Raw genomic sequence first — 23,321 nt, 5'->3', positions numbered from 1 at the left:
CACATTTTAGTGTAGATAATGAGGTGTAAAATAATGCATACTCCATAAAATCATTCTGGGGTTCATAAAAATGTCAGCATAGAGCTCAGTGATGGTGGAAAAAAAAAAGGAAATTAAGTGTTAAAAATGCTTTAAAAAGTTCAGTATAAATTAGATAACGATATTATGCTGTTGTATAAATTATGACTCACCCATATTTTGGTTACTGTGTGCCAGCTCTGCTCTCATTATCTTCAAAGAATATAGTGCAGTTGGAAAGAGCTTTAGAGAGAAGGATGAGTATAATCAAATGGCTTTTATATGAGATTGAACAATCTGGGACTCTTCAACTTCGAGGCAAAACTGCTTGGGGATGTAAAATAGAGGTCTACAAAGTTGTGAATAATATAGAAGGGTGACTGGGATCAATTTGTCAGATTTGGGTCATTGAAGGAAGTCTGGTACAAGCCAGGCAAATGGAAATGTCTCAATGCTGTCGTGGATTTTTCCAAATGATACTGTGTTTACTAAAACTTACGTGGTTTTAGGGAGAAAATGACCCAATATATGGACAGGAGATACATTAGGAATGTCTAAATATGTAGGAGTGCATCCAATTCAGGGAGTTCTGACACTGCAGCTTCATTTGCATGTGAATGTAGGTACTTCATAAACAAGGATATGCAATTTTATTTGGAGAATTAAATAACATTTGAGTATCACCTTGGAACTGTGTAGAAAATTCAGGGATCAAATATAATTCCTTTGAGTAGCATTTGAACTACCTGAACGATTCAGCATTTCCCATTCTCATTCACTGTGGCTACACTGGTACAAATGAGACAGGATAGCTGTCTCTACAGCTCTGCTCTGTGCTAGCCCAATTCATCCTGTGGAAACGCACTCTCTCTCTCTCTCTCTCTGTCTCTCTTTCTCTCCTTTCCATTAAAGGAAGTGAGCATCTCTCAGAAGTGCACTAGATGAGCATGCAATTAAATTGTAATAAGTGGAAGGACATTTATAGTTGCACAGACAACTAATGTTTTCTGGTTAGAGTGATAGTCTGAATTATTTTTAAGCTAAAATGAAACTGTTGAAGCCATTCTTTCTAGGACTGTAAACTGAATAGCTGTGCAGATGAAGTGCAGGATTCACTCCCAAAGCACTAGTGTCTTACTAGGATAAATCTCCTCTGGTAAAAGTAGTAGCTCAGTGATCTGTTTTTTCTCAAGTAGTGTGTGCTTATCTGAGGAAAAGAACAACCCAAGGTTCTGGTCTAACTTGTCAGGATTTTAAATTTCTTTTTATATAGGTTTATATAGGTTTTCACCTATATATGCAATTCCCCTTTTCTACTTCCCATTTTAAATGTGAACAGATTTAGTCCAGTTCTTAACACTGACGCTCAAATTTCTTAACTGGACTTTGTGAAACAATGTGCTTTCGGAGTTTGTGTATGTTATAGAACTGTATTGTGTTGTAAAGAAACTTGTCTGCCAGAAGAGATTTAGATATAATGTTTATTTCTTACTGTTGTCTTCCACACCATGTAACCATTTAAATAAAAAGATGATTAATCAATGTCAATATTGGTGCTCCTTGCTGGGAACAAGTGCCAGCTCTCTGAAGATGTCTGAGGAGTGAGTGGACACTGTCAAATTGTTCTTTGATCAGAGAGGTCATTGGACAAGTGGCATTGTGAAAATAGGACCCTGAGACACTAAATTTCCATCAAGCTGTTGTTGACCAAAGCAGGAGGAAGAGGCAGAGAATGAAATGGGTTGTGCAACTTAATTGCATTTGGGTGCAAATAAAAAATAAAAAAAAAAGAAAAGAAAAAGAAAAAAAAGGGTTACAAGTGCAGTCTTAAAGGGAACTTCTGGAGAAACTGGAAGAGGATTGTAGTCCAGTGCTGTCGAAATATATGTGCCCCACAGGCTTCCTCTTCCTGCAGTTAAAGCACAAGTTTGGGAATGCTGCGAACCACATCATTAACATGTCCGTAGCCACCTTTCCTTACTTTTCCCTGTCTGAGGTTTTGAAATTATCTCTGGGTATAAACAGACCGCCTGGGATCCCTGCCTCCTCTGGTGGGGAGACAAATTGCACTTCATGGGATGGGATGTAAAGGTGAGGAGTTTCAGTGAGTGGAACATAAGAACACAGAAGTGTACCTGTTGCAATGTACCTGAAAGTTGCATAAATTTCAGGTATCTTGCTGAAGAGGCTGTTTTTGTGAATAAGATGTCCAGAAGGAACTCTGAAAGTTAACAGGAGCTGCTTGCTCCAAAGACTCACTTGAGACTGAGGAGTGAAATGGTCATTACTGCCTACTAGTGTGCCACGAGGTTTCCCTGGTACGAAGACCTGGGAAGAGTGCTTCATGGGGACAGCATTCTTCTGCTCACCTGCAGAGTATGCTGGGTTGTTAAATCATTGCCTTTGCTGCTCCCTTATGTTGTCCCCAAGAATGAGAGATGTAAACTACCTAAAAAGGTTATGCGTAGATCAGCCAACTTGTTTTAAGCCTGCCTTGCACAGAAAAGCCCAATAGACACTTAATTTGAGCAGTTGTGATTGCAAGTTTATATCGTAACACTTGACTCAATCTTTTTTTTTTTTTTTTTTGGTCCGTGCAAGGAAGCATGAATCATGTCAATAGATTTTTTTTCTGTCAGTTGGTAATGTTTTGTTACCTCTGTAGCAAAATCCAGTTCCGGTCTCTGGAGCCATCCAAGAGCGATTCTTTCTTGTTACTGCCCATTTGGGATGGGTCAAGATGCTGGATGTGAAAACAGTCTCCTCTTTTTCTTCATGCACAGAAATTTCCACATTGTCTTGCAAGAATGAAGGATGAAGTTAACGACTACTAAATCTCATGCTACAGCTGTTCTTTTTGTTCCCACTGGGGAGTGCTGCACTATTTCTGCCCTGCTGCATGTTTTCCTGTGCAACTGCTCTGCAGAAGGTTACAGGAGACTGTGGACTATATTGTGACCTCCAACAAGAATGACAAAATTTTGTTAAAATTGGTTTATCAGTTGTGTGCTGATATCTAACCTGTCTCAAAGTAATGGCATTTTTTCAGAACTGAATCATGTTGGTACATTTAGCTGAGTGAAAGCAGTATGCCATTAATTTGAAGTAATAAATATGTTTTTTCTGGTGTGCTATGAGCAGCAAATCCAAAGCAAGTCATGTATATGAGTGGTATAGAACTGCAATACATTGAGTAATAAATATTCCATTCAGTTGTCAAACCTGGTAGGAACTTCAACTAAATGAAAAAGGCAATGTGTCTTATATCTACACGCTTGCCACTGGGGGAATTCTGTAGAAATGAGTGTTGTAAACATTTTTTCTTTCATTTTGACAGGTAATATTTGAAGCTGAAGTCTCAGATGGGAGAAATGGCTACATTGCCATTGATGACATCCAGGTCCTGAGTTACCCTTGTGGTAAGTAATGATTAAGAGCTGCATTTTTCTCTGTCTTTTCAGGACATATTTGATATTGTTGTGGCCTGCTCAGTTTTCATCACTTGATCACTGATGTTCTTTGTTCCTTCAATAGTATTTTTGTTGCAGCTTCCAGGAGGAAATGTAGTGTTGCAATAGTGATTTATCTGGGTGAAATCTTTTTCTGCCAGAGGTAAATTATACAGGGATAAAAAAGCAGAAATTCTTCAGTGTCTTTTTAGTTATACTGTAGTTGGTGTGCATAATCAAAATGGGTTTTAATGTACTCACTGTTAAAGAAAAATTGGCAGATGCTTGTAGGAGGTTTATCAGATTTCATGCCATTTTTCTTTTTTCTCTTTTTTTTTTTCTAAACAGACACAATAGATTTAAAAAAAAAAAAAAAGAAAAAGGGCTATTGAACTACAGAGGGATTGCATTTTGTTTATTTTTTTTTTTTTGGACAGACTTCAGACATTTATGTCTACCTTTCCCTTCTTAATCCTGGGGAATAATTACACACATGCAAAACCAAGTTGTGATAATGAGAATCTTCTGTAAATAAAAAGTTACGAGGAAGAAATTATTACTGTGCATTTCTGGCACTTATTATCAAATTTTTTTGGCAATTTGGTTCTGTTTAGTTCTTTTGATCTTCCCCTAGACATGCCCGTTCTAAAATGTGATTTTATTGAAATGTAGCACATGGCTGATAATTTAATTGCTTTCTGAAAGGATCGAGATATAACAATACCCTGCCCCAACTTTGCAAAACAATGCCAGATAATAAAGTTGCAATGGCAACCTCACATCTTGTTTTCTTCTATCCCAAGCCTTTTAAAATCATAGTTCCCAGGGGCTACCATGCTTACAGGGTATTTGAGTGAGTTACCCTTTTATATTTCAACCAGCCCAGCTATCTGATGACTGTACTCAGCAAAGCTCTGCTTGGATTCAGTATCTGCCTTCCCCCCCCACCCAGTGTGGTTTTTTTAACTGCCAAAACAAAATGTACAGTCATACCAGCAGATGATCAGCATGTTACACTATTCAGAAAAGCTCATTTTTGTTACTGATGTTTAAACCCTCTTTGTTCCAATTTAATGGTCTTTTTTCCTTTGTTTTTGTTTTTAGTAAGCACAAAGAAATGACAGTTCAGCTGCTGTTTTCTTTAGTAGGTCTTGAGAGAGGGATGGGCAGGCTTTGTAGTGTACCCATTCTTCAAATGTGTCTGTCGGCTTTCTTCAGTCTAATAAATCCTTCAGGTGATTTTGCCACTGAGGTTTCCTAGGGGCTTTGTCAGTGTGAGAAATAGATTTGTCAGCTTCTGAAATATTATATTCAATGGCATGAATTATTTCATTTTCTAAAACAAGAGCTCTGAGTTGCATTGCAAATAACATGAATAGTATCTCTCTATTTGCTTGAGCAGTATGCCGCTAATTGGGTTTTTCTCAGTATGATGGATTTCATACAGTCAGAAGTCTTTGGGATAATTTTTGTAAAGTGCTGCTGACATTTTGTCATTTGTTCTCCTTCTTTTGACTTTGATTTTAAAAAGACTTTATTATAACACATGTATAACATAAAGTTAGAATCACCAGGGGAGAAGGGAAAGGACTGAAAGCACTCCTCGAACAGAGATGAAACAAATAATTTTCTCTTTTCTGTATCTATTTCTTATCCAAAGATTGTGAAAATATGGATGTTAAGGGAGATAATAATGTTGCTGTCATCTTTATTTTTTGTAATAAGTCTTATTTGTAATTTTTGTTTTCTCCTTCTGCAGACAAATCTCCACATTTTTTGAGGCTGGGGGATGTAGAGGTCAATGCAGGGCAGAATGCTACATTTCAATGCATTGCTACAGGGAGAGATGCAGTGAATAACAAGTTATGGCTCCAGGTAAGGCTAACTCATGCAAGTCCATTTGGCTAGAGGACAAGCTACTTTCTGGAGATGAAATGTTCCTAAGCCTTTTTTTCTTCTGCATGTGAAATATGTAATTTAAATGCAATTTTATCTCTGTTAAATGGAGAAACCTTAATCAATTTTGTAATTCTAAAAAGCTTGCATTAAAAATTAGAACAACTGGTGTGGATGCTGGGGTAAGGTTGGCCCTTAAAGGTACTGTGGGCCTTGTCTCCTTGTAAATCAACTCTCTGTGTCAAAATTTATTATCATTCAATGCAGATAATTGGCATTTGGGATCTAGTACGACACAGATGTAATGCAGCTGTCGTGAATTTTGAGGATTATTTTATCACATAAATTACCTGTCCTAGCAGGTGGCTGGAGGGACATGGCTATACTTCTGTGTGCATATCAGTTTTACTCAGCAGCATATTTAATGAACCAGCATAAAAGGACTGCTACATGTCCTTTGTCTCCATAGCAGGAGGAACTTGAACTTTTACCTGTGTGTAATTCTGAGTAGTATGTATTTCAGAATTTAAGAGATGACAAAAACCAGAAAAAAAATCCTTCTTACTTAAAAAAAAAAAAAAAAAAAAAACAAAAAGAAGAAATTAAAATCGCCATCCCTCCAAAATAACCACTTTCCTTTGTAGCGTGGGGATGGGGTTACTTACAGTTCAGGCCACTGGTTAAGTAGAAGGATAGCAAAGTTTCCAGTTGCTCTTTAAAAAAATTAAATTTTACCACTTAATAAGGATTTAAAAAATCACTTTAGTTTTGTATGTACCTGTATGTGCATTCTTTATATGTAAACCTTAAACACCAACATTCCTTTAGAATGTTTTCTAAATATATTCTCTAGAACTTTATTTTTTTAAAAATGTGTATTTCTGTATATTTTCAGAACTGTAAAATTCTGAAGTACTTCTTGGAAAAATGCACTTTAAAATTAACTATAGTCAGACCTTCAAAACATCTGGTTTTGTCAGGTGTTGTAGTTTGAAGTGAACTATAATCAGCTACTTCAACCTGCTAAAATTTTAATTAATAGTGGAGCTGACAAACCTTGACTAACTGTTGCATATAGGCATGCCATAAGTTTAAAATTTTAAAGATAGTTTTATTTGGTTAATAAAAATCTGATATGCAAAATGTATTATTAGACAAATATATTCCAAAATTAAAGAAGGAACACAAGTATAGCAGTAACTGCATTGCATGTAGTGAAAAGGTATCATAGCAGTAGGAATGCTCCGTGTCTTGGAGCAGTAATTTGTTTAAATTGAGCAAACATTCATTGAGAAAAAGGAGCTGATTTCAGAAACTTGCCAGATAAAGCACACTAAGCACACAAAATAAAACTGAGCTGGATTTTTCTATATCCAAGACAGAACAATAGCAATAGGAGCATTCCAGCAAACCTTTGAAGCACCACTTTCAGCTGATTATTGGTCAGAAAGACTCGACAGACACAGCCAGCTGGAAATCTTCCCTATCGCTCACTCCTTGGAGTCATAACTCTGACAGATTATCCTTTCTAACTTTCAGTCCCCTGAGAAGCCCAGTTAGCAACCAGATCAACTCAGAAAACATATGTTTTGTCCCTCCATATGCTTCATGGATGGTTTGTTTTTCTTGTGTGTATGTGGATCACAGATGTGGTAATGCCTCACAGTGCAAAAAATAAGGTCCTTTAGAGGTTATAACTCTGCTTGCTTGTGCTTGTGAAGTGCCTTGATACTCTTGAAGATACTTCCTACTTGAGCTTCTGTTCTACATCTTGTTTTCCCATGCACAGTGCCAAATTTTCAGCAGTTTAAAGGTGACTATTTTTTTTCTTCATCACTTGTCATTCCACCCCTCAATCCAATATAAGCATGAATCAGCAACCTTCCCTCTCTCAATTGTCTTCCTTAGATTACACTCAAAGTTACTGCTGTTGTGCACAGCTAATAGTGAATTTACTCCTTTTACTTAAAACCTGAGATGGATGTATATGGGCCTCGTGAGGCACCGGAGTGTAACTTGCAAAAAGGTTCGGTTTAACCTTTGACCAAACTGGAGATTCATAAAACCCTAATACCCTGAAAGGAAAAGCTAGCAGATCAAATCAAATGCCCAGGTAATTGTTTTTGAGAGCTGAAACATTCCAGGAATGTATTTTTTTCATAACAAGAAAGGCCATTGGAAAAAAAAAATAAAAAAGTACAAAAATGAAAAAGAAATGGACGATGGTGGGGAAAAAGACAACTCTCCAAGCACATTGTGTTAGAGAAAATAGCTTTTGGTTATGTCCTTATTGAAAGAGAAAAACTATTTCCGTGAGGAGGAAAAAAAAAAAAAACCAACAAAAAACCCAAAAGCAAACCAATGATGAATTTGCTATTAAAACACATTCTTTGACAAGGAAAGTTCTGAGGTGCAATGTGGGACACCAGGATTTTTGTATTTGCGGGGACCTAAGATCTCATATGCTTACACTGAAGCAGTAAAGATGTGCAGGAAGAGATTTCGTTAAAGACTCCACCAGTGCTCTCTGGCTCTCCCAGCCCCCTATTTTCAAAAGAATTAAAGTAAATTCAGCAGCTCATGAAAAAAAAAAAATCACAGCCACTGTGCTCTGTGTTCAGAGTCCTGCAATCCCACAGCTGCTTCAGATGGGCTCTGTCTGAGCTGTCACGGCCTTGGCTTCACCCTCTTGATCCCTCTCTGCACTGACTCTGGAGCTTTTGCAACTTGCCAGTCTGTCAGTTCAGGAAAGTGATCTGGCTGAAAAAGAGCTTGACTGAAATTGGATTTTGTTGTTGTTGGGGGTGGAGAGGACTCTTTGTTTTGGTGTGGTTTTTTTTGTTTGGTTGGATTTTTTTTCGTTTGCTTGTTTTTTGAATTTTTTTGTGTGTATTTTTCCCCAACTTGATTCATGTCTAAATTACCTACATAAATAATACCAGCAGGTAGAAAAAGATTGGGATGTTTGGTTAGAAACAGGGAAGAGGGAAAAATTTTAACAACCTGAAGCAAAAGTGGGGATCTTGGTAGCATGTCTCCTTGTAATGTCTTATGTAATTTTGTTTTAGTTATTGGGGAAGAGCCCTGATTATATACTAGATGAGCTATGGGCGTTCACATTTCCATGCTTATGTTTTTCCCAGTGTATATATAATTAAGTGCACATAGCTTTATGTGCCTTAAAATAAAAGTTAATAAAAATAGGCACAACATTTCAATAAACAGTTTCCTGTGTGTTTAGTGATGTAATGACGGTATTACCGCAACTCCATTTTCTATAAATGTATGTCTATAAACATTTCAGACAAATAGGGGTTAACTTTTAATTGAACTTCTGACTTCCATGGCTGCAGATTCTGCTCTTGTTTGTTTGATTTTAGATTGTATCTGGCCCCTGTCCCCTTTGATACCCCTTCTCCCCCACCCCTGTGTTTTACAGTCCCAGTGGACCAAGATCAGACAGATCAAGAATAGACATAGTTCTGTCACTGAAAGATAAGTAGTAAAGATAACAGAAGTTTTTAAAAGTTGCAGCTGCATTAATACTGAACAAATATTTGAGCAGATCAAGAGATTTAACTGGTTGAACAAGATGCTCTGAAACACACCTTTTGTGACAGTGCAAATAGTAGGTATGGGAGCAGGACAGAAATTAAACTCAAATTCTTTTGTTCTTCACTTTTTCAACCTAATGTGCTGTCAAATCTTTTATGGTTGAGAGCTGAAGGATTCTCTTTATGACCTGCAATTATTAGCAAATTCTGAAAGAGTTTCAAAGTCCATAGTTTTTGTTTAAATGTGAAACAACATTGATGTTGTTTCTGAAATACGTTCAGTTTTGGTGCATAGTATCTTTTTTGCCTGCCATCCCCTTCAGAATGTAGTGGGGGAGGGAGACGTAGTTCCTCAGTATCTTCCCCCTCCTTTTAAATTTTCCTCTGCAAAATATCACACACCAACAGCCATAGTTTGGTGCCACTGCACATACTGAAGCAGTTGGGTTGTGTGATAGGAGTCCCCAAATCCAGGGTGGTAACCTAGTTTTTCCACCTGTTATGCATTGGTATTTTCTGACTTACAAGCTTCAGGAGATAGCAGAAGTTCTTGCTGAAAAGTGCTTTCCTGTAGGAGGTGAACATAAGTGTGTGTAATCTTAAAGAAATGAATATAGTGTGTATAGATGTCATAATTAATCAGTTCTGACCCACTTATGACTGATTTTCTTTTTTTTCCAAAGCCTATGAATTGTCTTTCTTTGAAAAGGCATTTAAAGAACAAGGATTCTTTCTTTTATTAACATTTGATGCACCTTAGTGCTTCGTGCACATTAATTTGCTGAATTAGTATAGAAAGGACCCCCTTTTAATTCTGTTTATTTCCCTGTGAAAAGCCATGCACTCCAGTGGAGTTACGTCAGTAAATAGGCTTGCAAACAAGTTCCTTCTGCGTGTTAATCCTGTGCTCAGAATTGATACGTGTTATGTATTAAATGTTTGAAACAATAATGCTCACGGGGCATTCTAAACATGAAAATGCAAGAGTGGAGTTGGGGCTCTGTTTGCCCATTTGATTTGGAGAAAGCTTCCATGGGATTGAGCTTCATTTCTTTACTAAGACAGTGGAGAAATAGAGTTGACTGGATAGATTAAATAACATTTGGTTACACCAAGACTGTGGAGAGCAGTGTATGTATTGTCCAGCATTTGTTCTGCTGATCTAATTGGGATATCAGAGCAATAGGGTTTTTTGCATAATCGTGCTGTGTTTAACGGCTTCCTGAGCTGGGAGCAATTGTGGTTCCCAGAAGTCCAATACGATTTTCAGTGTCTTATCAATGTCCGGTTTAACTGGACACTCAAACAGTGCAGAGTATAGAGCTTTTTGCTAGAACATCTGTTAAACCATATGTCTTGGCACCAGGTTCAGATGGCGATAACTGCAGCACTAATGAGTCCATCCATCATTGCTGAGCTTTGCATTAACATAGCATTGGATTAGGGAAAGCGGCTTGTTCTGGCTTTGCAGTCAGATGTGCTTTGCCACGGTCTGCGGTGATACCATTTGCTCTGGCGAATCTGAAATTCAAAGGGGTACCGGCTGCATGCATTTAAAGGTTTAATACACGCCTTGTAATCCTGTGCAGATTGCCGTCAGAGCGGTGGCGAGCGGGCCAATCTGTCAGCAATAGCTGTGGGTGCTGGCTAACCGCCCTCCACTTGGGCTGCCAAGGCTGGCAAGGCAGCCCCGCGCTCGCCCGTGGAGAGACTCATCAGCGTTAATATGGTCTGTTGCAGCCCTTCTCTCCGCCAGAGGAAAGTGTCTTTCCTTGTGGAATAACAGATAATTAAAGCAATTGCCTGAGAGTAATAATTGAAAAAGTGAAATTAAACAGCATTATGGAAAATAAAATGCAAATTGCTGTAAAAACAATGGAGTCGGGCTGACCTCCCAGCGGTACCAACTGTTACTGGAGGATGAACGAGCGTCTGTTCGGGCTCAGACTCCCTTTGTTGAGGAAGGTGCCATAACCCTCAATGCCCTGTTTACCAGCATCTCTGGTTTTGGTGCTGATTGCCACAGAATATGATGTGAGATTTAGGAATTCATTTCTCTTGCTAGGTACCGTGTATGTGTGCACTTTAACAAGTCTTTGGACTGGGCGCAGGCAGATGGTATCCTGTGATGATGCACTCTGCAGGACCAATATAGTATTCCAGAACGTTAGATTGGAGAGGGTATAAGGACCAGTAGAGTATTCTAGGAATTTATACCGGAGAGTTTACATGAGAGCTTGTGCCTCTGGCAAGGGGTTGAGGGACAAAAAATTAATTGCATTGTTTTGCTTTTTGGAAGGACAGTATTTCCTCTCAAAGGAAAGAAGTTATGCCACACAATTCCTTTCTTCCTGCTGTATCCAGAAGGTGAAAGCATGGATCAGTATTCAGAAGGAGGGTTTGAGCATGGACCATGGGCCTTTGGGATAAACCATTTAGCTGCAGTGAATGTTGAGAGGCTCACGAGTGTTAGAGAAGCTTTGCTATTTTGCTTTTTTTTCTTTTATGAGGTCTAGAGAAGGTTCAGAGAAAGTGCCTTGCTGGCATCCCCAGGGTTTCAGCTGTAGAATTGTGATGGTGAGTTTTGATCCCCTTTTTGGTTTTGGTCATCTGTCAAGTTTGATGCTTTTTGGTTTTGAACTGAAATAAGTCAGTCAGGCCTGCTTGCCCTAAGGAGGAGTTAAATCTATGATGTTGTGTGGAGGCCGTGGGGGGAGAGAAGAAGGCCTATGGCTCTGGTTTTGCGCTTCTCCCTGGGTGGCAGGAACAGTGGGTGAACCTCCGAGGAGCCTCTGGGGAGAGCAGAAGACTTTTTGGATCAGCATCATCTGCCCAAAGGAAATACTAATTTGCACAGCAAAAGGGACTGTTTATGCCAAACCTTCTTTCTTCAGCCAGTAAAATCCCACTCAAGTATACATCATCTTACCTTTATCTTGATTGCTGACAATGGCCAAGCAGCATACACGTTCCTTTTATTGTTACGTTCAAGGATTGCACAGAAGCTTCACTTCCCTCATTTTTCTCATATTGGTTGCTTTTATTTATAGAAAAGATGTTTTTAAAAGCAAGCAACAGAATAGGGAGGCATTATGTATATGCAGTGACTTGTCTATATTACCTGCACTTTCACCTCATCAGATTTATGTTCTGTGATAGAAATTCTGGTTTTCTGAATATTTTTTTCTAAAGATGTATGAAAAGCTGCCTTGAAGTGATCTATCAGGCTTCTCATAAATGACTTGACTCTGTATCACACAGTACTGACTCAGACACAGTTATAAAGAATATTCATCAGTGAAAAAATACGGTATTCATAACTTGTTTGTTTCACGTAGAGTTTTTTCCTTTTTTTTTTTTTCTTTTTACTCTGTATTCACCTTTGATGCTATCTATGTCGTTTAACCCCAAATGAACCATTCTCGTGGATAAATACAGCAGTTTCCCCTAGGTGCCCGGTCACCTTAGGTTTCAGCAACATGAAATGCTGTAATCCTCCTGGTCTTAATTTAATTCTGCCCCAGTTAACTAAGTCCTCTGGTGTGAATAGCTACCAGTCACTTAGTTTACACGGCAGCCTTTGGGGCTGTCATCCCCATAGGTCTTCCCTGGGTCCAGTGGCTGCTGGAGCATGAGATACTGGGGGCTGCACCACTACCTGTGGCCCCAATTGTGCTGGGCGTAGCTTCTCAGTGACCGCCTGGTGTTCCAGGTGCTGCCTTCTCCTCCCGCCACTTTGTACTTTACAGATAGACCAGCTACAGTGGAAGCTTGGTCCCCCTGGTAGTACAGCCAGAAGGGGACTTAAACCCCCATGTAAATAAGACACCTGAAATTAAAGTGTTGTTTATAAAAACATATAGTGTTACAACTTCCTTGGCCATTCTGTCCTGTGACTCGTCTGTTGTCACCTGCATTCGGGTTGTCTTCTCCTCGGTGGTGTGATGTGTGGTAGGTAGCCTAATACCCCAGACCTTAGTTTTCTCAAATAGCTGCAGGACTTCATGAATTACAGAAAAAGTAAGAGCAGCTGGTATACCTGGCTGCTTTTAGAAAAAGGTAAAATTGTCTGCTGAGAAGTGTTTGAGGAGCTCTCTGGTGCAGTGTTGGTCTTCAGTAGTAGGGATTTTTGCAACTTTTTTCCTTTATCGTCTTCTAATCAGATTTTTTTTTGCTGCAGGATAAATACTGTAGTTCAATGTGCACTGCTGAAGGTGATATAGATCTTTAATCACTGTGTCTGGAATTCGTATTTCTGTGAACTAAGTGATTGGTTGATTCGTTGGTGTTTGTTTTTTTTAAAAAATCAACACTGCTTTCAAGAATTATAGCTTGCTGAAAACCTTCTTTATTATTTTTGTTAAAGCATACATTATTTTTTTTTTGTATGTTTGACACATGTTAGATTAGGTTCAAAATAAGGGGCTTTAAAATATTCAGGGAAAGGGAGTGTTGTTTTTATTTGTGTAGTGGAAAGGCCAGGGACACAGTAGTACAAATTTTGCTAGTTTGCCTCCGGTAGCAATTTTTATAATAAATAAATTAGAATTGCCACCTCTAAAGAGCCAGATGGCTCTCAATTAGATTATTTCATGTGAGCCCTTTATTTCTTCAGTAGGAGGGTCAGTGCAGCGCAACAAAAATTTGAGCTGCTCCAAAGTGGACTAGTTTGAGTAGCAGCAGTGCATGTAACCAAGACATTTAAAGTAATCATGGATCCTTCTGTATTACAGTGCATCAGGCAGGATAAAACTTGGCTTGCCACATTTATTCATGGTCTTCAGTGTATGTTTGCATCTGAAAAGCTATGTGGCTTTTCCCTCTAATAAATGAATGCATAGTTCACTGAAAAGTAAAATCTTATTCTGGTTTGCCGTGCATGTAGATCAGCAAGTTGAAGCAAGTTTTAATAGTTTCCTGCTTAAATGTTTAACTGCATGCTTCCTCTTAAAAATCAATCAAACACAATAAATTGCTATTTCACTTTCTTGTGACTTAAGAAGATAGTACTATCTAGGCATATTATTTAAGCTGTAGTTCCAATTCATAATCTGCTTGAAAAAAAAAATGATTGCTTAGGCTTAAATTGTGTATTTGTAAATAAAATTGGAAAAATAATCCCACTTGTTCAGTAATTTGCCCTATTGTAGAGAAATAAAAATACAATTTTATTTATAGCTTCTTACTCTAACTAGATGTCATGCTTTATTATATTTCTAATATGTTAATAAGTTCTCAAGTGCCAAGACTACATTGAGACATTTGTGTAAAAGAAGAAAATAAAATAAAATAAAATTAGTAATAATAAAGAAATAATTTTAGGAATTCTTTTATATTTTTCTCAATTTGGAAATTGTGTCCTAAATGGTGTAAAAGCATTTGCTATGTGTGCTGAAAAATGACTGACAGCAACATGTAAGTAAGATTTAAACAGTATAGTTATTTCTGTTTACTCCCCTCACAGTGTTTTTTTTTTTTATTTTTTTTGAAAGCATCTTTTGGCAGAGAGTGCACATTATTGCTGGCATTCAAACTATCTGCAGTCAACCCTTTTTTTTTTTTTTTTCCCCCTGTCAAAAAATTACATTTCTCCCCTTACATAATGAGTAAACCCAAGAATGTTTTGGACCATGTTATTTACAAATTCTCCTTTCCTCAAGGCAGCAGAGATTTAATTCCCGTGGCTGCTGGGGGCATCCTTCCAGCCCTCCTGCTGCTGGTGAAGTTACGATTGCACCTTTGGGGATCAAGTTGTATAGACAAACTGCAGACTTGAGCCCTGCTCACCACGTGTAACTTTGCTTCTTCTCCGCTCCCGGTGGCTGAGCAGTGAATCCAATCACAAGCTAATCTGTTTGGTGATGATAGTATATGGGGAGGGAGTATGTTTTCAGGAAGGATTTTTTATTTCAGGTCGATTTTCTGCATGATCACAGGAGGGAAGGTGAGGAGATAGTGAGTGGGGGCCACTGATAGGGCACTGCTGCCAGAGTAGCGCATGTGTCACTGCAGCCAGAGTGTTGACATCTTCTGATCTCTGGAGGCATCCTGGCATCCAGCCGAGAGCCTGAGAAGGCAACCAGAGTTGACTGGGATTATTAGCAGTGGAGTGGACTTATTTTAAGGTGTTTACAGTAAGAAAGGGATGGGGATGTGTAAGGTTGAACTGTCCAGGCTAATAAAAATCACCGGTGTGAGAAATAAAAAGGTTCAGGAAAATTTAGAGGGAACATTGCTGCAGAAAGGTGTGTTATTGCTGTTTAAACAAAAAAGCAAAACTCACCGCTTTTCAACCCAAAAAGTTGAGGGAGAAATGCCGATAAGTTTTAAATTTCTATAAGATCATTAAAAATGCACCTAAATTCTACCATTTAAATAAGATGTTGGGGTTTAGATTCTTCTGGTTTCACTCAGGTTCTAAAAAGATGCACTTGAATTTCATTTTGTATATATTAAAAGCATGATTTCTGTTGTGAGACAGAGGAGAGGTATTTAAGACTAATTGTTAATTTACATAAGATTTTTTTTTAAGCTGCGTAGACTTTGCTGTTGACTTTATTTAAAATATAGATGATCTAATTTCATTGCCTGAAAAATTTTTAATAAAATCATGCTCCTATCAAATTAAACATAACCTTGAGGTCAGAGAGATTTATGTAGGATTGGAATTTTAAATGTCTGAAATGCCAGAATTAAGGAGTTTTTTCCACAGGCTTATATTTCTTTTAATCAAGTGTTTATAGAGAGTAGTTCTTTGTGAAGCCCAGTTATTTTCACAAAAGGAAGAGAGAACTGCCTGGTGGTGACCTCTCCTAAATGAGCAATTCAGGGTTATCAAATCAGACAGCAAGGGACTGGAGGAACCAAGGATCACACAGGGTACAGCCATTACCCATTAGTATAACTCCACATTAATTTTAAATTGAATTTTTAAAACCTAATTGAGCAGCATTTTCAAGCTCTGTTCAGTGTGAGCAGGACATAAATTGAAACAGTATGTACCAGGAACCCTTAATAAGCAGAAAGCACTGCTGCCTTTCTTCCTTCTCCTTTAACATCAGTAGTAATGCCCTGACATTAAAAAGAAGAATTTAATTAAGAGATCGTGACAGTGCATCTGAACTCTGACTGGCTAATGGCTTACCAGTGTAAGGGATATATACTGAAATGAATGGAGAGTATTTTCTTTAACGTTCAGTTTTAGATGTGAACTCTTTTCTGTTTGAACTTTTCATCATTTTAATGATGGAAAAATATTTTAATGGATAAGCTGTACATGAAGAAAGACTTTGAAAATGTAGCTGTGCAGTTGGATTACCAAGAAACAAATTCTAATACAGAGAAATTAGAGCAACTGCTTCAAGCCTTGTAGGATAATGTGGTAGGAAATCACTGATGTAAATAGAAAAGAAAATCCTAGGTGTTGTTGATCTAGAACTGTGAAGCTTGTTACATTTATTTTGATTAATTTCTCTGAAAGTGCATTAATATTTTGTTTTAAGTAGAAGCCCAATTCACTTTGTTTCTCAACATGAAGCCCGCAGATGAGCTTAAGTAAGCAAGTTCTGAGCTTCAGAGTGTAAATTATTTTGTATAGCAAGCTTGGATGTGTTCCTCTTATGCAGACTAAGCGCTTGGCATTCCAATTTAAAGAGATTATTGAATAAGAGTCCTTTGTTTTAGAAAACTCTCTAATATTTATTTTTCCCTTCATAGCAGAGCAAGAATGACTGCATTACATAGGTTACTTGTCAAGTCTGCTATCATAAAAGTTTTAAAGGTACACATTCAGTTTATTATATGCTGGTTGGTCTTTCGGACAAGTTTGTGTCCAGTGCGGGAGCTTGGCATCTGTTTCCCAGCTGGCTATGGGGTGTCAAGGCTGTGAGGGCATGGACAAGCATGAGAGGAAGAAAGTCCCATGAGATTTGTTTGTATTGGGTACTTCAAGGCACTAGATGCAAGGTTTATTTTAAGTTATCATTCCATATAGTTCAAACCTTTGGTTGGTACTGACGTGAGGGAAACATAGCTTGAAAATCCTGCTTTCGGATTTAACTTTTGCTGTCAGGAGGAGCCAGCTAGCCAGAGCAGAAGGTGCATCTCCCACAAAATAATTTTACCGTTGTTTAAGCAGCACTGAAATAAAGCCTTTAACATCATCCCTCATTTGTGTGATATTGGAATTTAATAATTTCAGTCAACCCTGAAGTTAGGTAAGGCCTATCATTCACAGAGGTCTTCGCAGGCATTGCAAACTTCCTTAATCCTCTTTAATTGGAATCAGATACTCACAGAGCTGAGGAGGGAGCCTGGGTCTGTCACAGGGTGACTCAGCTGCACTGCACTTAGTCCAGGTGTCTGAGTGCCCAACACCCATTGGTTTTGCCCTGCAAACATGCAGTCAGAAACCATCCCTGTGATAAGAAGGCTTGTGTTGTTAGGGGAGGATGGCAGTTTTAGGGAGAAGCAATGAGAGTAGCTTTTGGAAGTGTCTCGTGTCATTTTGTTTTGGAGATCTGTTTTCATGCTTGGTATCTCGTTGTTCTTTCTGTCCCAGCCCTGCAAACAGAGTTTATCCTTGGGGAGTCCCTCCTTGTTTTTCCTCAGGGAAACTAGATTGTGTCTTCTTGAAGTAAGGAAGTCACACCAATAAACCTGCTGTTGGTAAAGGTGATGGCATGGTCTTTGTAGTGAAATAAGAGTGACTGAAATCTACCTGGTTGGTATAAATAAAATTCATCTGTTTAAACATATTATTAATGCTAAACATAAAATTAATGCTTGTTTCGGTGAGTTTGAAGTGGTGCTGAAAACCTGGCTAATTATCACAAATGTAAAATGAAGTGTTTGAGTATTATGAAGTTTTGTGATAGGAGACCAGCTGATATACATGTGCAGCATTAACTCATCTCCTTTTTCTCCCCACTGTGTTTTGCCCCAGGCTTTCAGGTTATTAAATTCTGTGGCTCAGCAGTAGCACTTCTGGTGATAGAAAGCTTGGAGTTTAGGACCTCAATGAAGTTTCTCATTCGGGGGGTTGATTAGAGCTAAAAATATCCACAAAGGCCACATTTTGCTATGTATCCAGCAGAATGGGTGGCTATAAGCAAATACTGACAGCTTTCTAGGGATTGAGCAATGCTAGGTGATCAGAAACTGTATCCTGATCAGGGAATAACATGCAATTGATTCTTGGGAGAGAGCAGTGACATCACTTGTTCGTTTGGTATGTATTTCTGGGGTTGTTTTTAATGCTGACTTTTGGTGGAGAGTCTATTTTACTATTGAAATCAAAATTGAACATTTAATGTTAACGGTTACAAGAAAAAAGGATCTCACAAGAGCCCAGACTGTTTCTACCTTACTGACCTCTCATCCTGCCCCACAGCTCCACACAGATTAAATTTTTGAGTGATTTGTGGATTTTGCTATGATTTTTTTAAGAACTCTTTAAGCTCCTTCCTTTAAGTGAGATCTGTGTTATTCCTCTTTCAGCTTCCTGCCCTACACCTTTAATTTCAACTAGCTTTAGGTGGATAAGTGGTGCTTAGTATAACAAAGGTAAAGTTTTAGAAGGTATTGAACTTGGACAGATAAAAAGTAGCATTAAAAAGGAAACATTGGTTAGTTGCTGGAAAAGCTGTTGAAAACCTGTGAAATCTCTCAATGCCAGGTTTGTTTAAATACTTCTTACAATATACCCAGTGTGTCTGTTACATATCTCTTAAAGTTGAATGAATTTTCTTAAAAGTACAACTGCTATTGCTGGGCGCCCTAGAATGATTAGAGCTACAAGGCAGTGGCAGTTGAGTATGTTGTGGTCACGTTTTGTGCCCGTGCAAAATCCTGGGGGTGCTTTTCACCCTCAAGTCTGATTCTGAAATGCTTTTGAGTACTGCTTTTTTCTTGATGGGACCTCAGTAGCAAGCTTTTCTACCATGGAAATGCAGCATGGGCTGAATACATTTAAGGTTTTATTTTGTCTCTATGCTTTGTACGATGATAATGAAATGTCTTTTATATTCTTATAACTTTACCTTGGTTGCTCTTATTTTCAGAGAAGAAACGGGGAAGATATTCCAGTTGCTCAGACTAAAAATATCAATCATAGAAGATTTGCTGCTACCTTTAAGTTACAAGAAGTGACAAAAACTGACCAGGACTTATATCGCTGTGTGACTCAATCAGAGAGAGGGTCTGGAGTGTCAAATTTTGCTCAACTTATTGTTCGAGGTAAAGTTTTAATTGCTTTCCTTTTATCCAGTTGAATGCTCCTAATACCAATGCTTTCTACTTACACTTTTTATCTAGCCTACGTATGCCTTGATCTGAGATGATCATAAAAAGATAGCCCTGTGAAATTGTCATAAAATGAAAGAGTGGTTTGCAAAGCTTCTTGCAATTGCTTTGTACAGAATACATCTGTGTAAAACCCTGTTCCTGCATAGCATTGAGTATAATGTTCCTGCCTGGTTTTCTGTGGATGCTGTTTGTTGAACTTAAGGTGCAAACTATTTAACTTTTAATAAATAATTTTACAGGTATGAAATTCCACTATACTTTGTTGCCATTCCCTTTTAAAATCTGTTGCTTTGAGCAGACCAGTAGTCTAGAGCAAATAATACATCTTTCTGTTACCTGGGAGACAGGTGTATAGAAAGAGTTGTAAACTTTCACCTACCTGAGTACTGGAAGCATTTTGGAGATGTTCTGTGATGATTTCCAATACAGAAGTAGGAGGAAGAAAAAGAAAAAACTTGCTTTTTCCTCTTGAAATACTTTTTTTGTTGTTGTTGTTATTGTCGCAATTCATTCAGGAGCAACCATAACTTGTGTATGGTGCGATTTGGGTTAGTGATTTCTGTATTTGTGCATTTTGTGTTCTGGAACCATATAATATTGCCTGGCAAAGGATATGGTTGAGCAAAGGAGTTCAGTTTTAATTTCCAAATGGTGTGCTGTATGACCTGGGATAAGCTATTGAACCTCTCCTTACCTAAGTGTGTCACCTGCAAAATTGCGTATTTCATTCTTAGTTGTGATAGGGCTTAATGTTTTTTAACTGGGAAAAAGAAATGGTGTACAAAATCTGTCTGTGGTGCTGCTGCCTAGTGGAGGAGCTGTTTTGACCCAGTAAATGCAAGGGTCAGACACACAATGGGCTCCTGCTTGATTCATTTGAGGAGTAGCTGAGGACACTTGGTGTGTTCAGCCTGGAGAAGAGGAGACTGAGGGGAGACCTCATTGCAGTTACAACTTCGCCATGAGGGGAAGTGGAGGGACAGACACTGATCTCTTCTCTGCAGTGACCAGTGACAGGATCCAAGGGAATGGCCTGAAGTTGTGTCAGGGGAGGTTTAGATTGGATATTATAAAAAGGTTCTTCACCCAGGAGGTGGAGCACTGGAACAGGCTCTCCAGGGAAGTTGGCACCAAATTGGCCAGAGTTCAGGAAGTGTTTGGACAATACTCTCAGGCACATGGTGTGTGGCATCTTGGGGATGGTTCTGTGCAGGGCTAAGGATTGGATAGTGGTCCTTGTGGGTCTCTTTCAACTCAGCATATTCTGTGATTTTGTGATTCATTGGTCAAGCAATGGGCTGGACTAGTTCAGCATCTTAGAGTCAGACACTGCATCTGGAGCTGGAACAGAGAAAGCGAGTTTGTCCTCAGCTTATAGAAATAAAAGTAGTGTAGGAGATGTTCCAACATATTTAGTATCTGGCATTTGCTGGCAGAGATCTTTTCCCTTGGAGATCAGTTGATTGAGGTCAACTAGGTTTTATGCCTTCTATATAACATCAATAAAAATAGGCTTTGCTGACCATACAAAGATTTAGACAATATGTTAAGAGCTTCTTTTATTCTGTTAGATGTACCATTTTTCTAGTAAACTGCAAGATGGTCTTCATCCTAATAAAATGAAATAAGTTCTGTTGCAGCATGAAGACAGACTTTTGTTCTTAGAAACACAAGGCAAATCAATGTATTTATCCAATAAATGAAGTTTTCTATTTTTTCTAGAATAATAGAGCAATGGTGTTTAGAATACTATTTCTCTCAAAAAAAAGGGGTAAGAATATAAAATGTCATAGTACCCTCTTTTTAAATGCATCATATTGTCATGCTGGAAAACATAGGTAATTCCAGAGATAATACTATATTTATGGCTTAAAATGTAAATGTGATATCTATATCTATATATATAACAGCTATATAGGTTTGTATTTTAATGATAATTTTACTTTCTGTGTGTTTTTTTTGATTGGAAGTCCAAGACTTAAATATATATATATATAAACTAAAATATTAACCTTCAAAAAATATTTTCATCTATTTGACAACATGGTAGAGAACAAAGATATACATCTCATGCTAGGATTTATTGCTTGCTCTTGTATTTGAAAAGCAATATACAGTAATACATTTTCTTGTTTGTCTGGATAACCACTAAATAAATCTTGTTAGCCAAAAAAGCATACCCATACCCTCAGGGATCAGCTACCCTGGTGTTAAAACTGTACTGAAAATTAACCATAATGACAGGTCCTATATCTCAGTGGCACTTTAAAGCTGACATCCTGCTACATGGATACAAAAGATGATAATTTTAAAGGAAATTTTTGGGCCACTGATATGAATTGCCTTTAATAAGAGCTGGCATAGTATTGCCCATTGTCAAAGATGACCCAGGGGGAAGAGTTTATTAGTGCATTTCCTTCTAAACTGGAAGTGACAGAGCATGCTTGGGGGCCTTTTGTTGCTGTTTGTAACAAATGAAAATTTTGCTGCAGAATTCTCATGCTGAAGAATATTGATCTGTGTGTTCTCACAGCCAGAGGAGGGGAAAAAACCTGATGATACACAATTTACTTTGTCATGGCTTTAGTATCGCTTCTAGATAATTTTGAGGAACGATAAGGTCTTTGGTTTGTGGAAGCCAAACTTTGTAGACAACACTGGTTACTAGAGGGCAAGGGATGAGGAACAGGAGTTGTTGCCCAGTAACTCAAAACCTTGGTGTTTAGTAGCATAGCCAAGATGCTTACATATCCCACACCTATACAGACATGTGGTACCATAATGTAGATGCAGAGGCATCTGATACTCTCCTAGTCAGCAGAGTATAAGTTAGTCTTGATAATGAAAATTTCCCGTTATAATGTACATTATGTTGAAACATCACTATTTCATTTTGAGCTTTAACAGAAGAATTTCTTTTAGTGGAGTTCTAAACTCTATTACAAATGTAGTTACCTGGGAGGGATGGTATACATTTAAAGACCCTGAAAGGGATAACTCAATTACTCTGATTATTTTTTTAAAAGAAGAATTGAACTAGGATAGGATTTGTAATTCAATTATGAGATTTTTACCAAAAGTAGTTCCATCAATGATTTAATGTCTCACCTTTGCTTAGAGCTGGTCTTCAACTCCCAGCTCAGTGGCTGCATTGTATTGATTTCTTTTTTACATGGTTTCTATGGCATTGCTATCGTTCTTGGAGACATGAAAAAGGAGTTCTCCCTTTCTCCTTCCTTTTACAGGAAATTTGGTGCTGTTATTACTGTTATTTGACTTACCCTCCTGAATAGGTTCCATCTGATTAATTAACTATTTATGTCTTCCCTTGCTGGCTGGTAAATTGGCAATTTCTGGGAAGGGAGTTTCTTCAAGTCTTTAGGATTGTCTGCACTGGAACTTGAAGGAGAGGCTGGGAGGGAGGAACAGTATTTGTGATAGGAAAGTAAGAGTGAACAGGAAGACACTGACAGTTTCTTTCTTTTTGCTTATTTCTTACTTGGTTTTGAGAGCAAGTGTATCATGGTCTCAAAGTCTTTCTACTCACTTTGCTACTTAATGTGGACTTGTAAAAATTGTATTTCCAAAGAGATCATCTGTGCCTCTGCTCATGTGTGTACTTGATGTATAAAATTGTGTAGACTTTGCAAGCTACAGTATCAAATGTCCTGATCTTTACTCAGTAAAGAATTTTGCCCTGTAATCATACTTGTACAGTCTCATTGTTCAGATCTCTTAAAAATGTACTGGAATATTTCTCTGTAGTTGGCAGTATGTGCCAGAAAAGTTATCTTGTGCATCAGGAAACCAGGTGGTGTCCATCACGGCAGCTGTGATCAACTTCTTAGTTGACGTGACATGTTAGAAGAGGCTTTCAGATGGGCTTGCAATTGATGTTGCATTCTGATATGGTTAGTTAGCAAAACTTTGTAAAATAATCCAAATTCACTTTGTCCTCATTTGGATTGTCTTACTCTTGGGCAGTCCTGCAGGGACCATGAATAAATTAACCATTTTCTTTGGCTGAAAGATACAGGTGATAAGTCTCTTTTTTTTTTTTTTTTAATTTATTTTCATGAAATAGCAGTTTGTTGCTCTG

General features: G+C 38.1%; 1 protein-coding gene across 13 annotated transcripts in view; it reads left to right on the top strand.

Moving 5' to 3' along the window:
- PTPRK (protein tyrosine phosphatase, receptor type K) overlaps positions 1 to 23,321 on the top strand; it is a 396,664-nt gene that overhangs the window by 174,646 nt on the left and 198,697 nt on the right. For all 13 annotated transcript variants that reach the window (XM_027880554.1, XM_027880549.1, XM_027880547.1 and 10 more), the window contains exons 4-6: positions 3,356 to 3,437; positions 5,227 to 5,342; positions 18,979 to 19,153. In XM_027880554.1, the coding sequence (XP_027736355.1) occupies positions 3,356 to 3,437; positions 5,227 to 5,342; positions 18,979 to 19,153 (373 nt within the window). The remainder of the gene's footprint in view (positions 1 to 3,355; positions 3,438 to 5,226; positions 5,343 to 18,978; positions 19,154 to 23,321) is intronic.

The sequence above is a fragment of the Empidonax traillii genome, unplaced genomic scaffold, assembly GCF_003031625.1.
Source record: "Empidonax traillii isolate 1590-97213 ecotype Southwest subspecies unplaced genomic scaffold, ASM303162v1 scaffold72:size2462915, whole genome shotgun sequence".
Classification (NCBI taxonomy): domain Eukaryota; kingdom Metazoa; phylum Chordata; class Aves; order Passeriformes; family Tyrannidae; genus Empidonax; species Empidonax traillii.
This window is presented reverse-complemented; position numbering and strand designations above follow the sequence as displayed.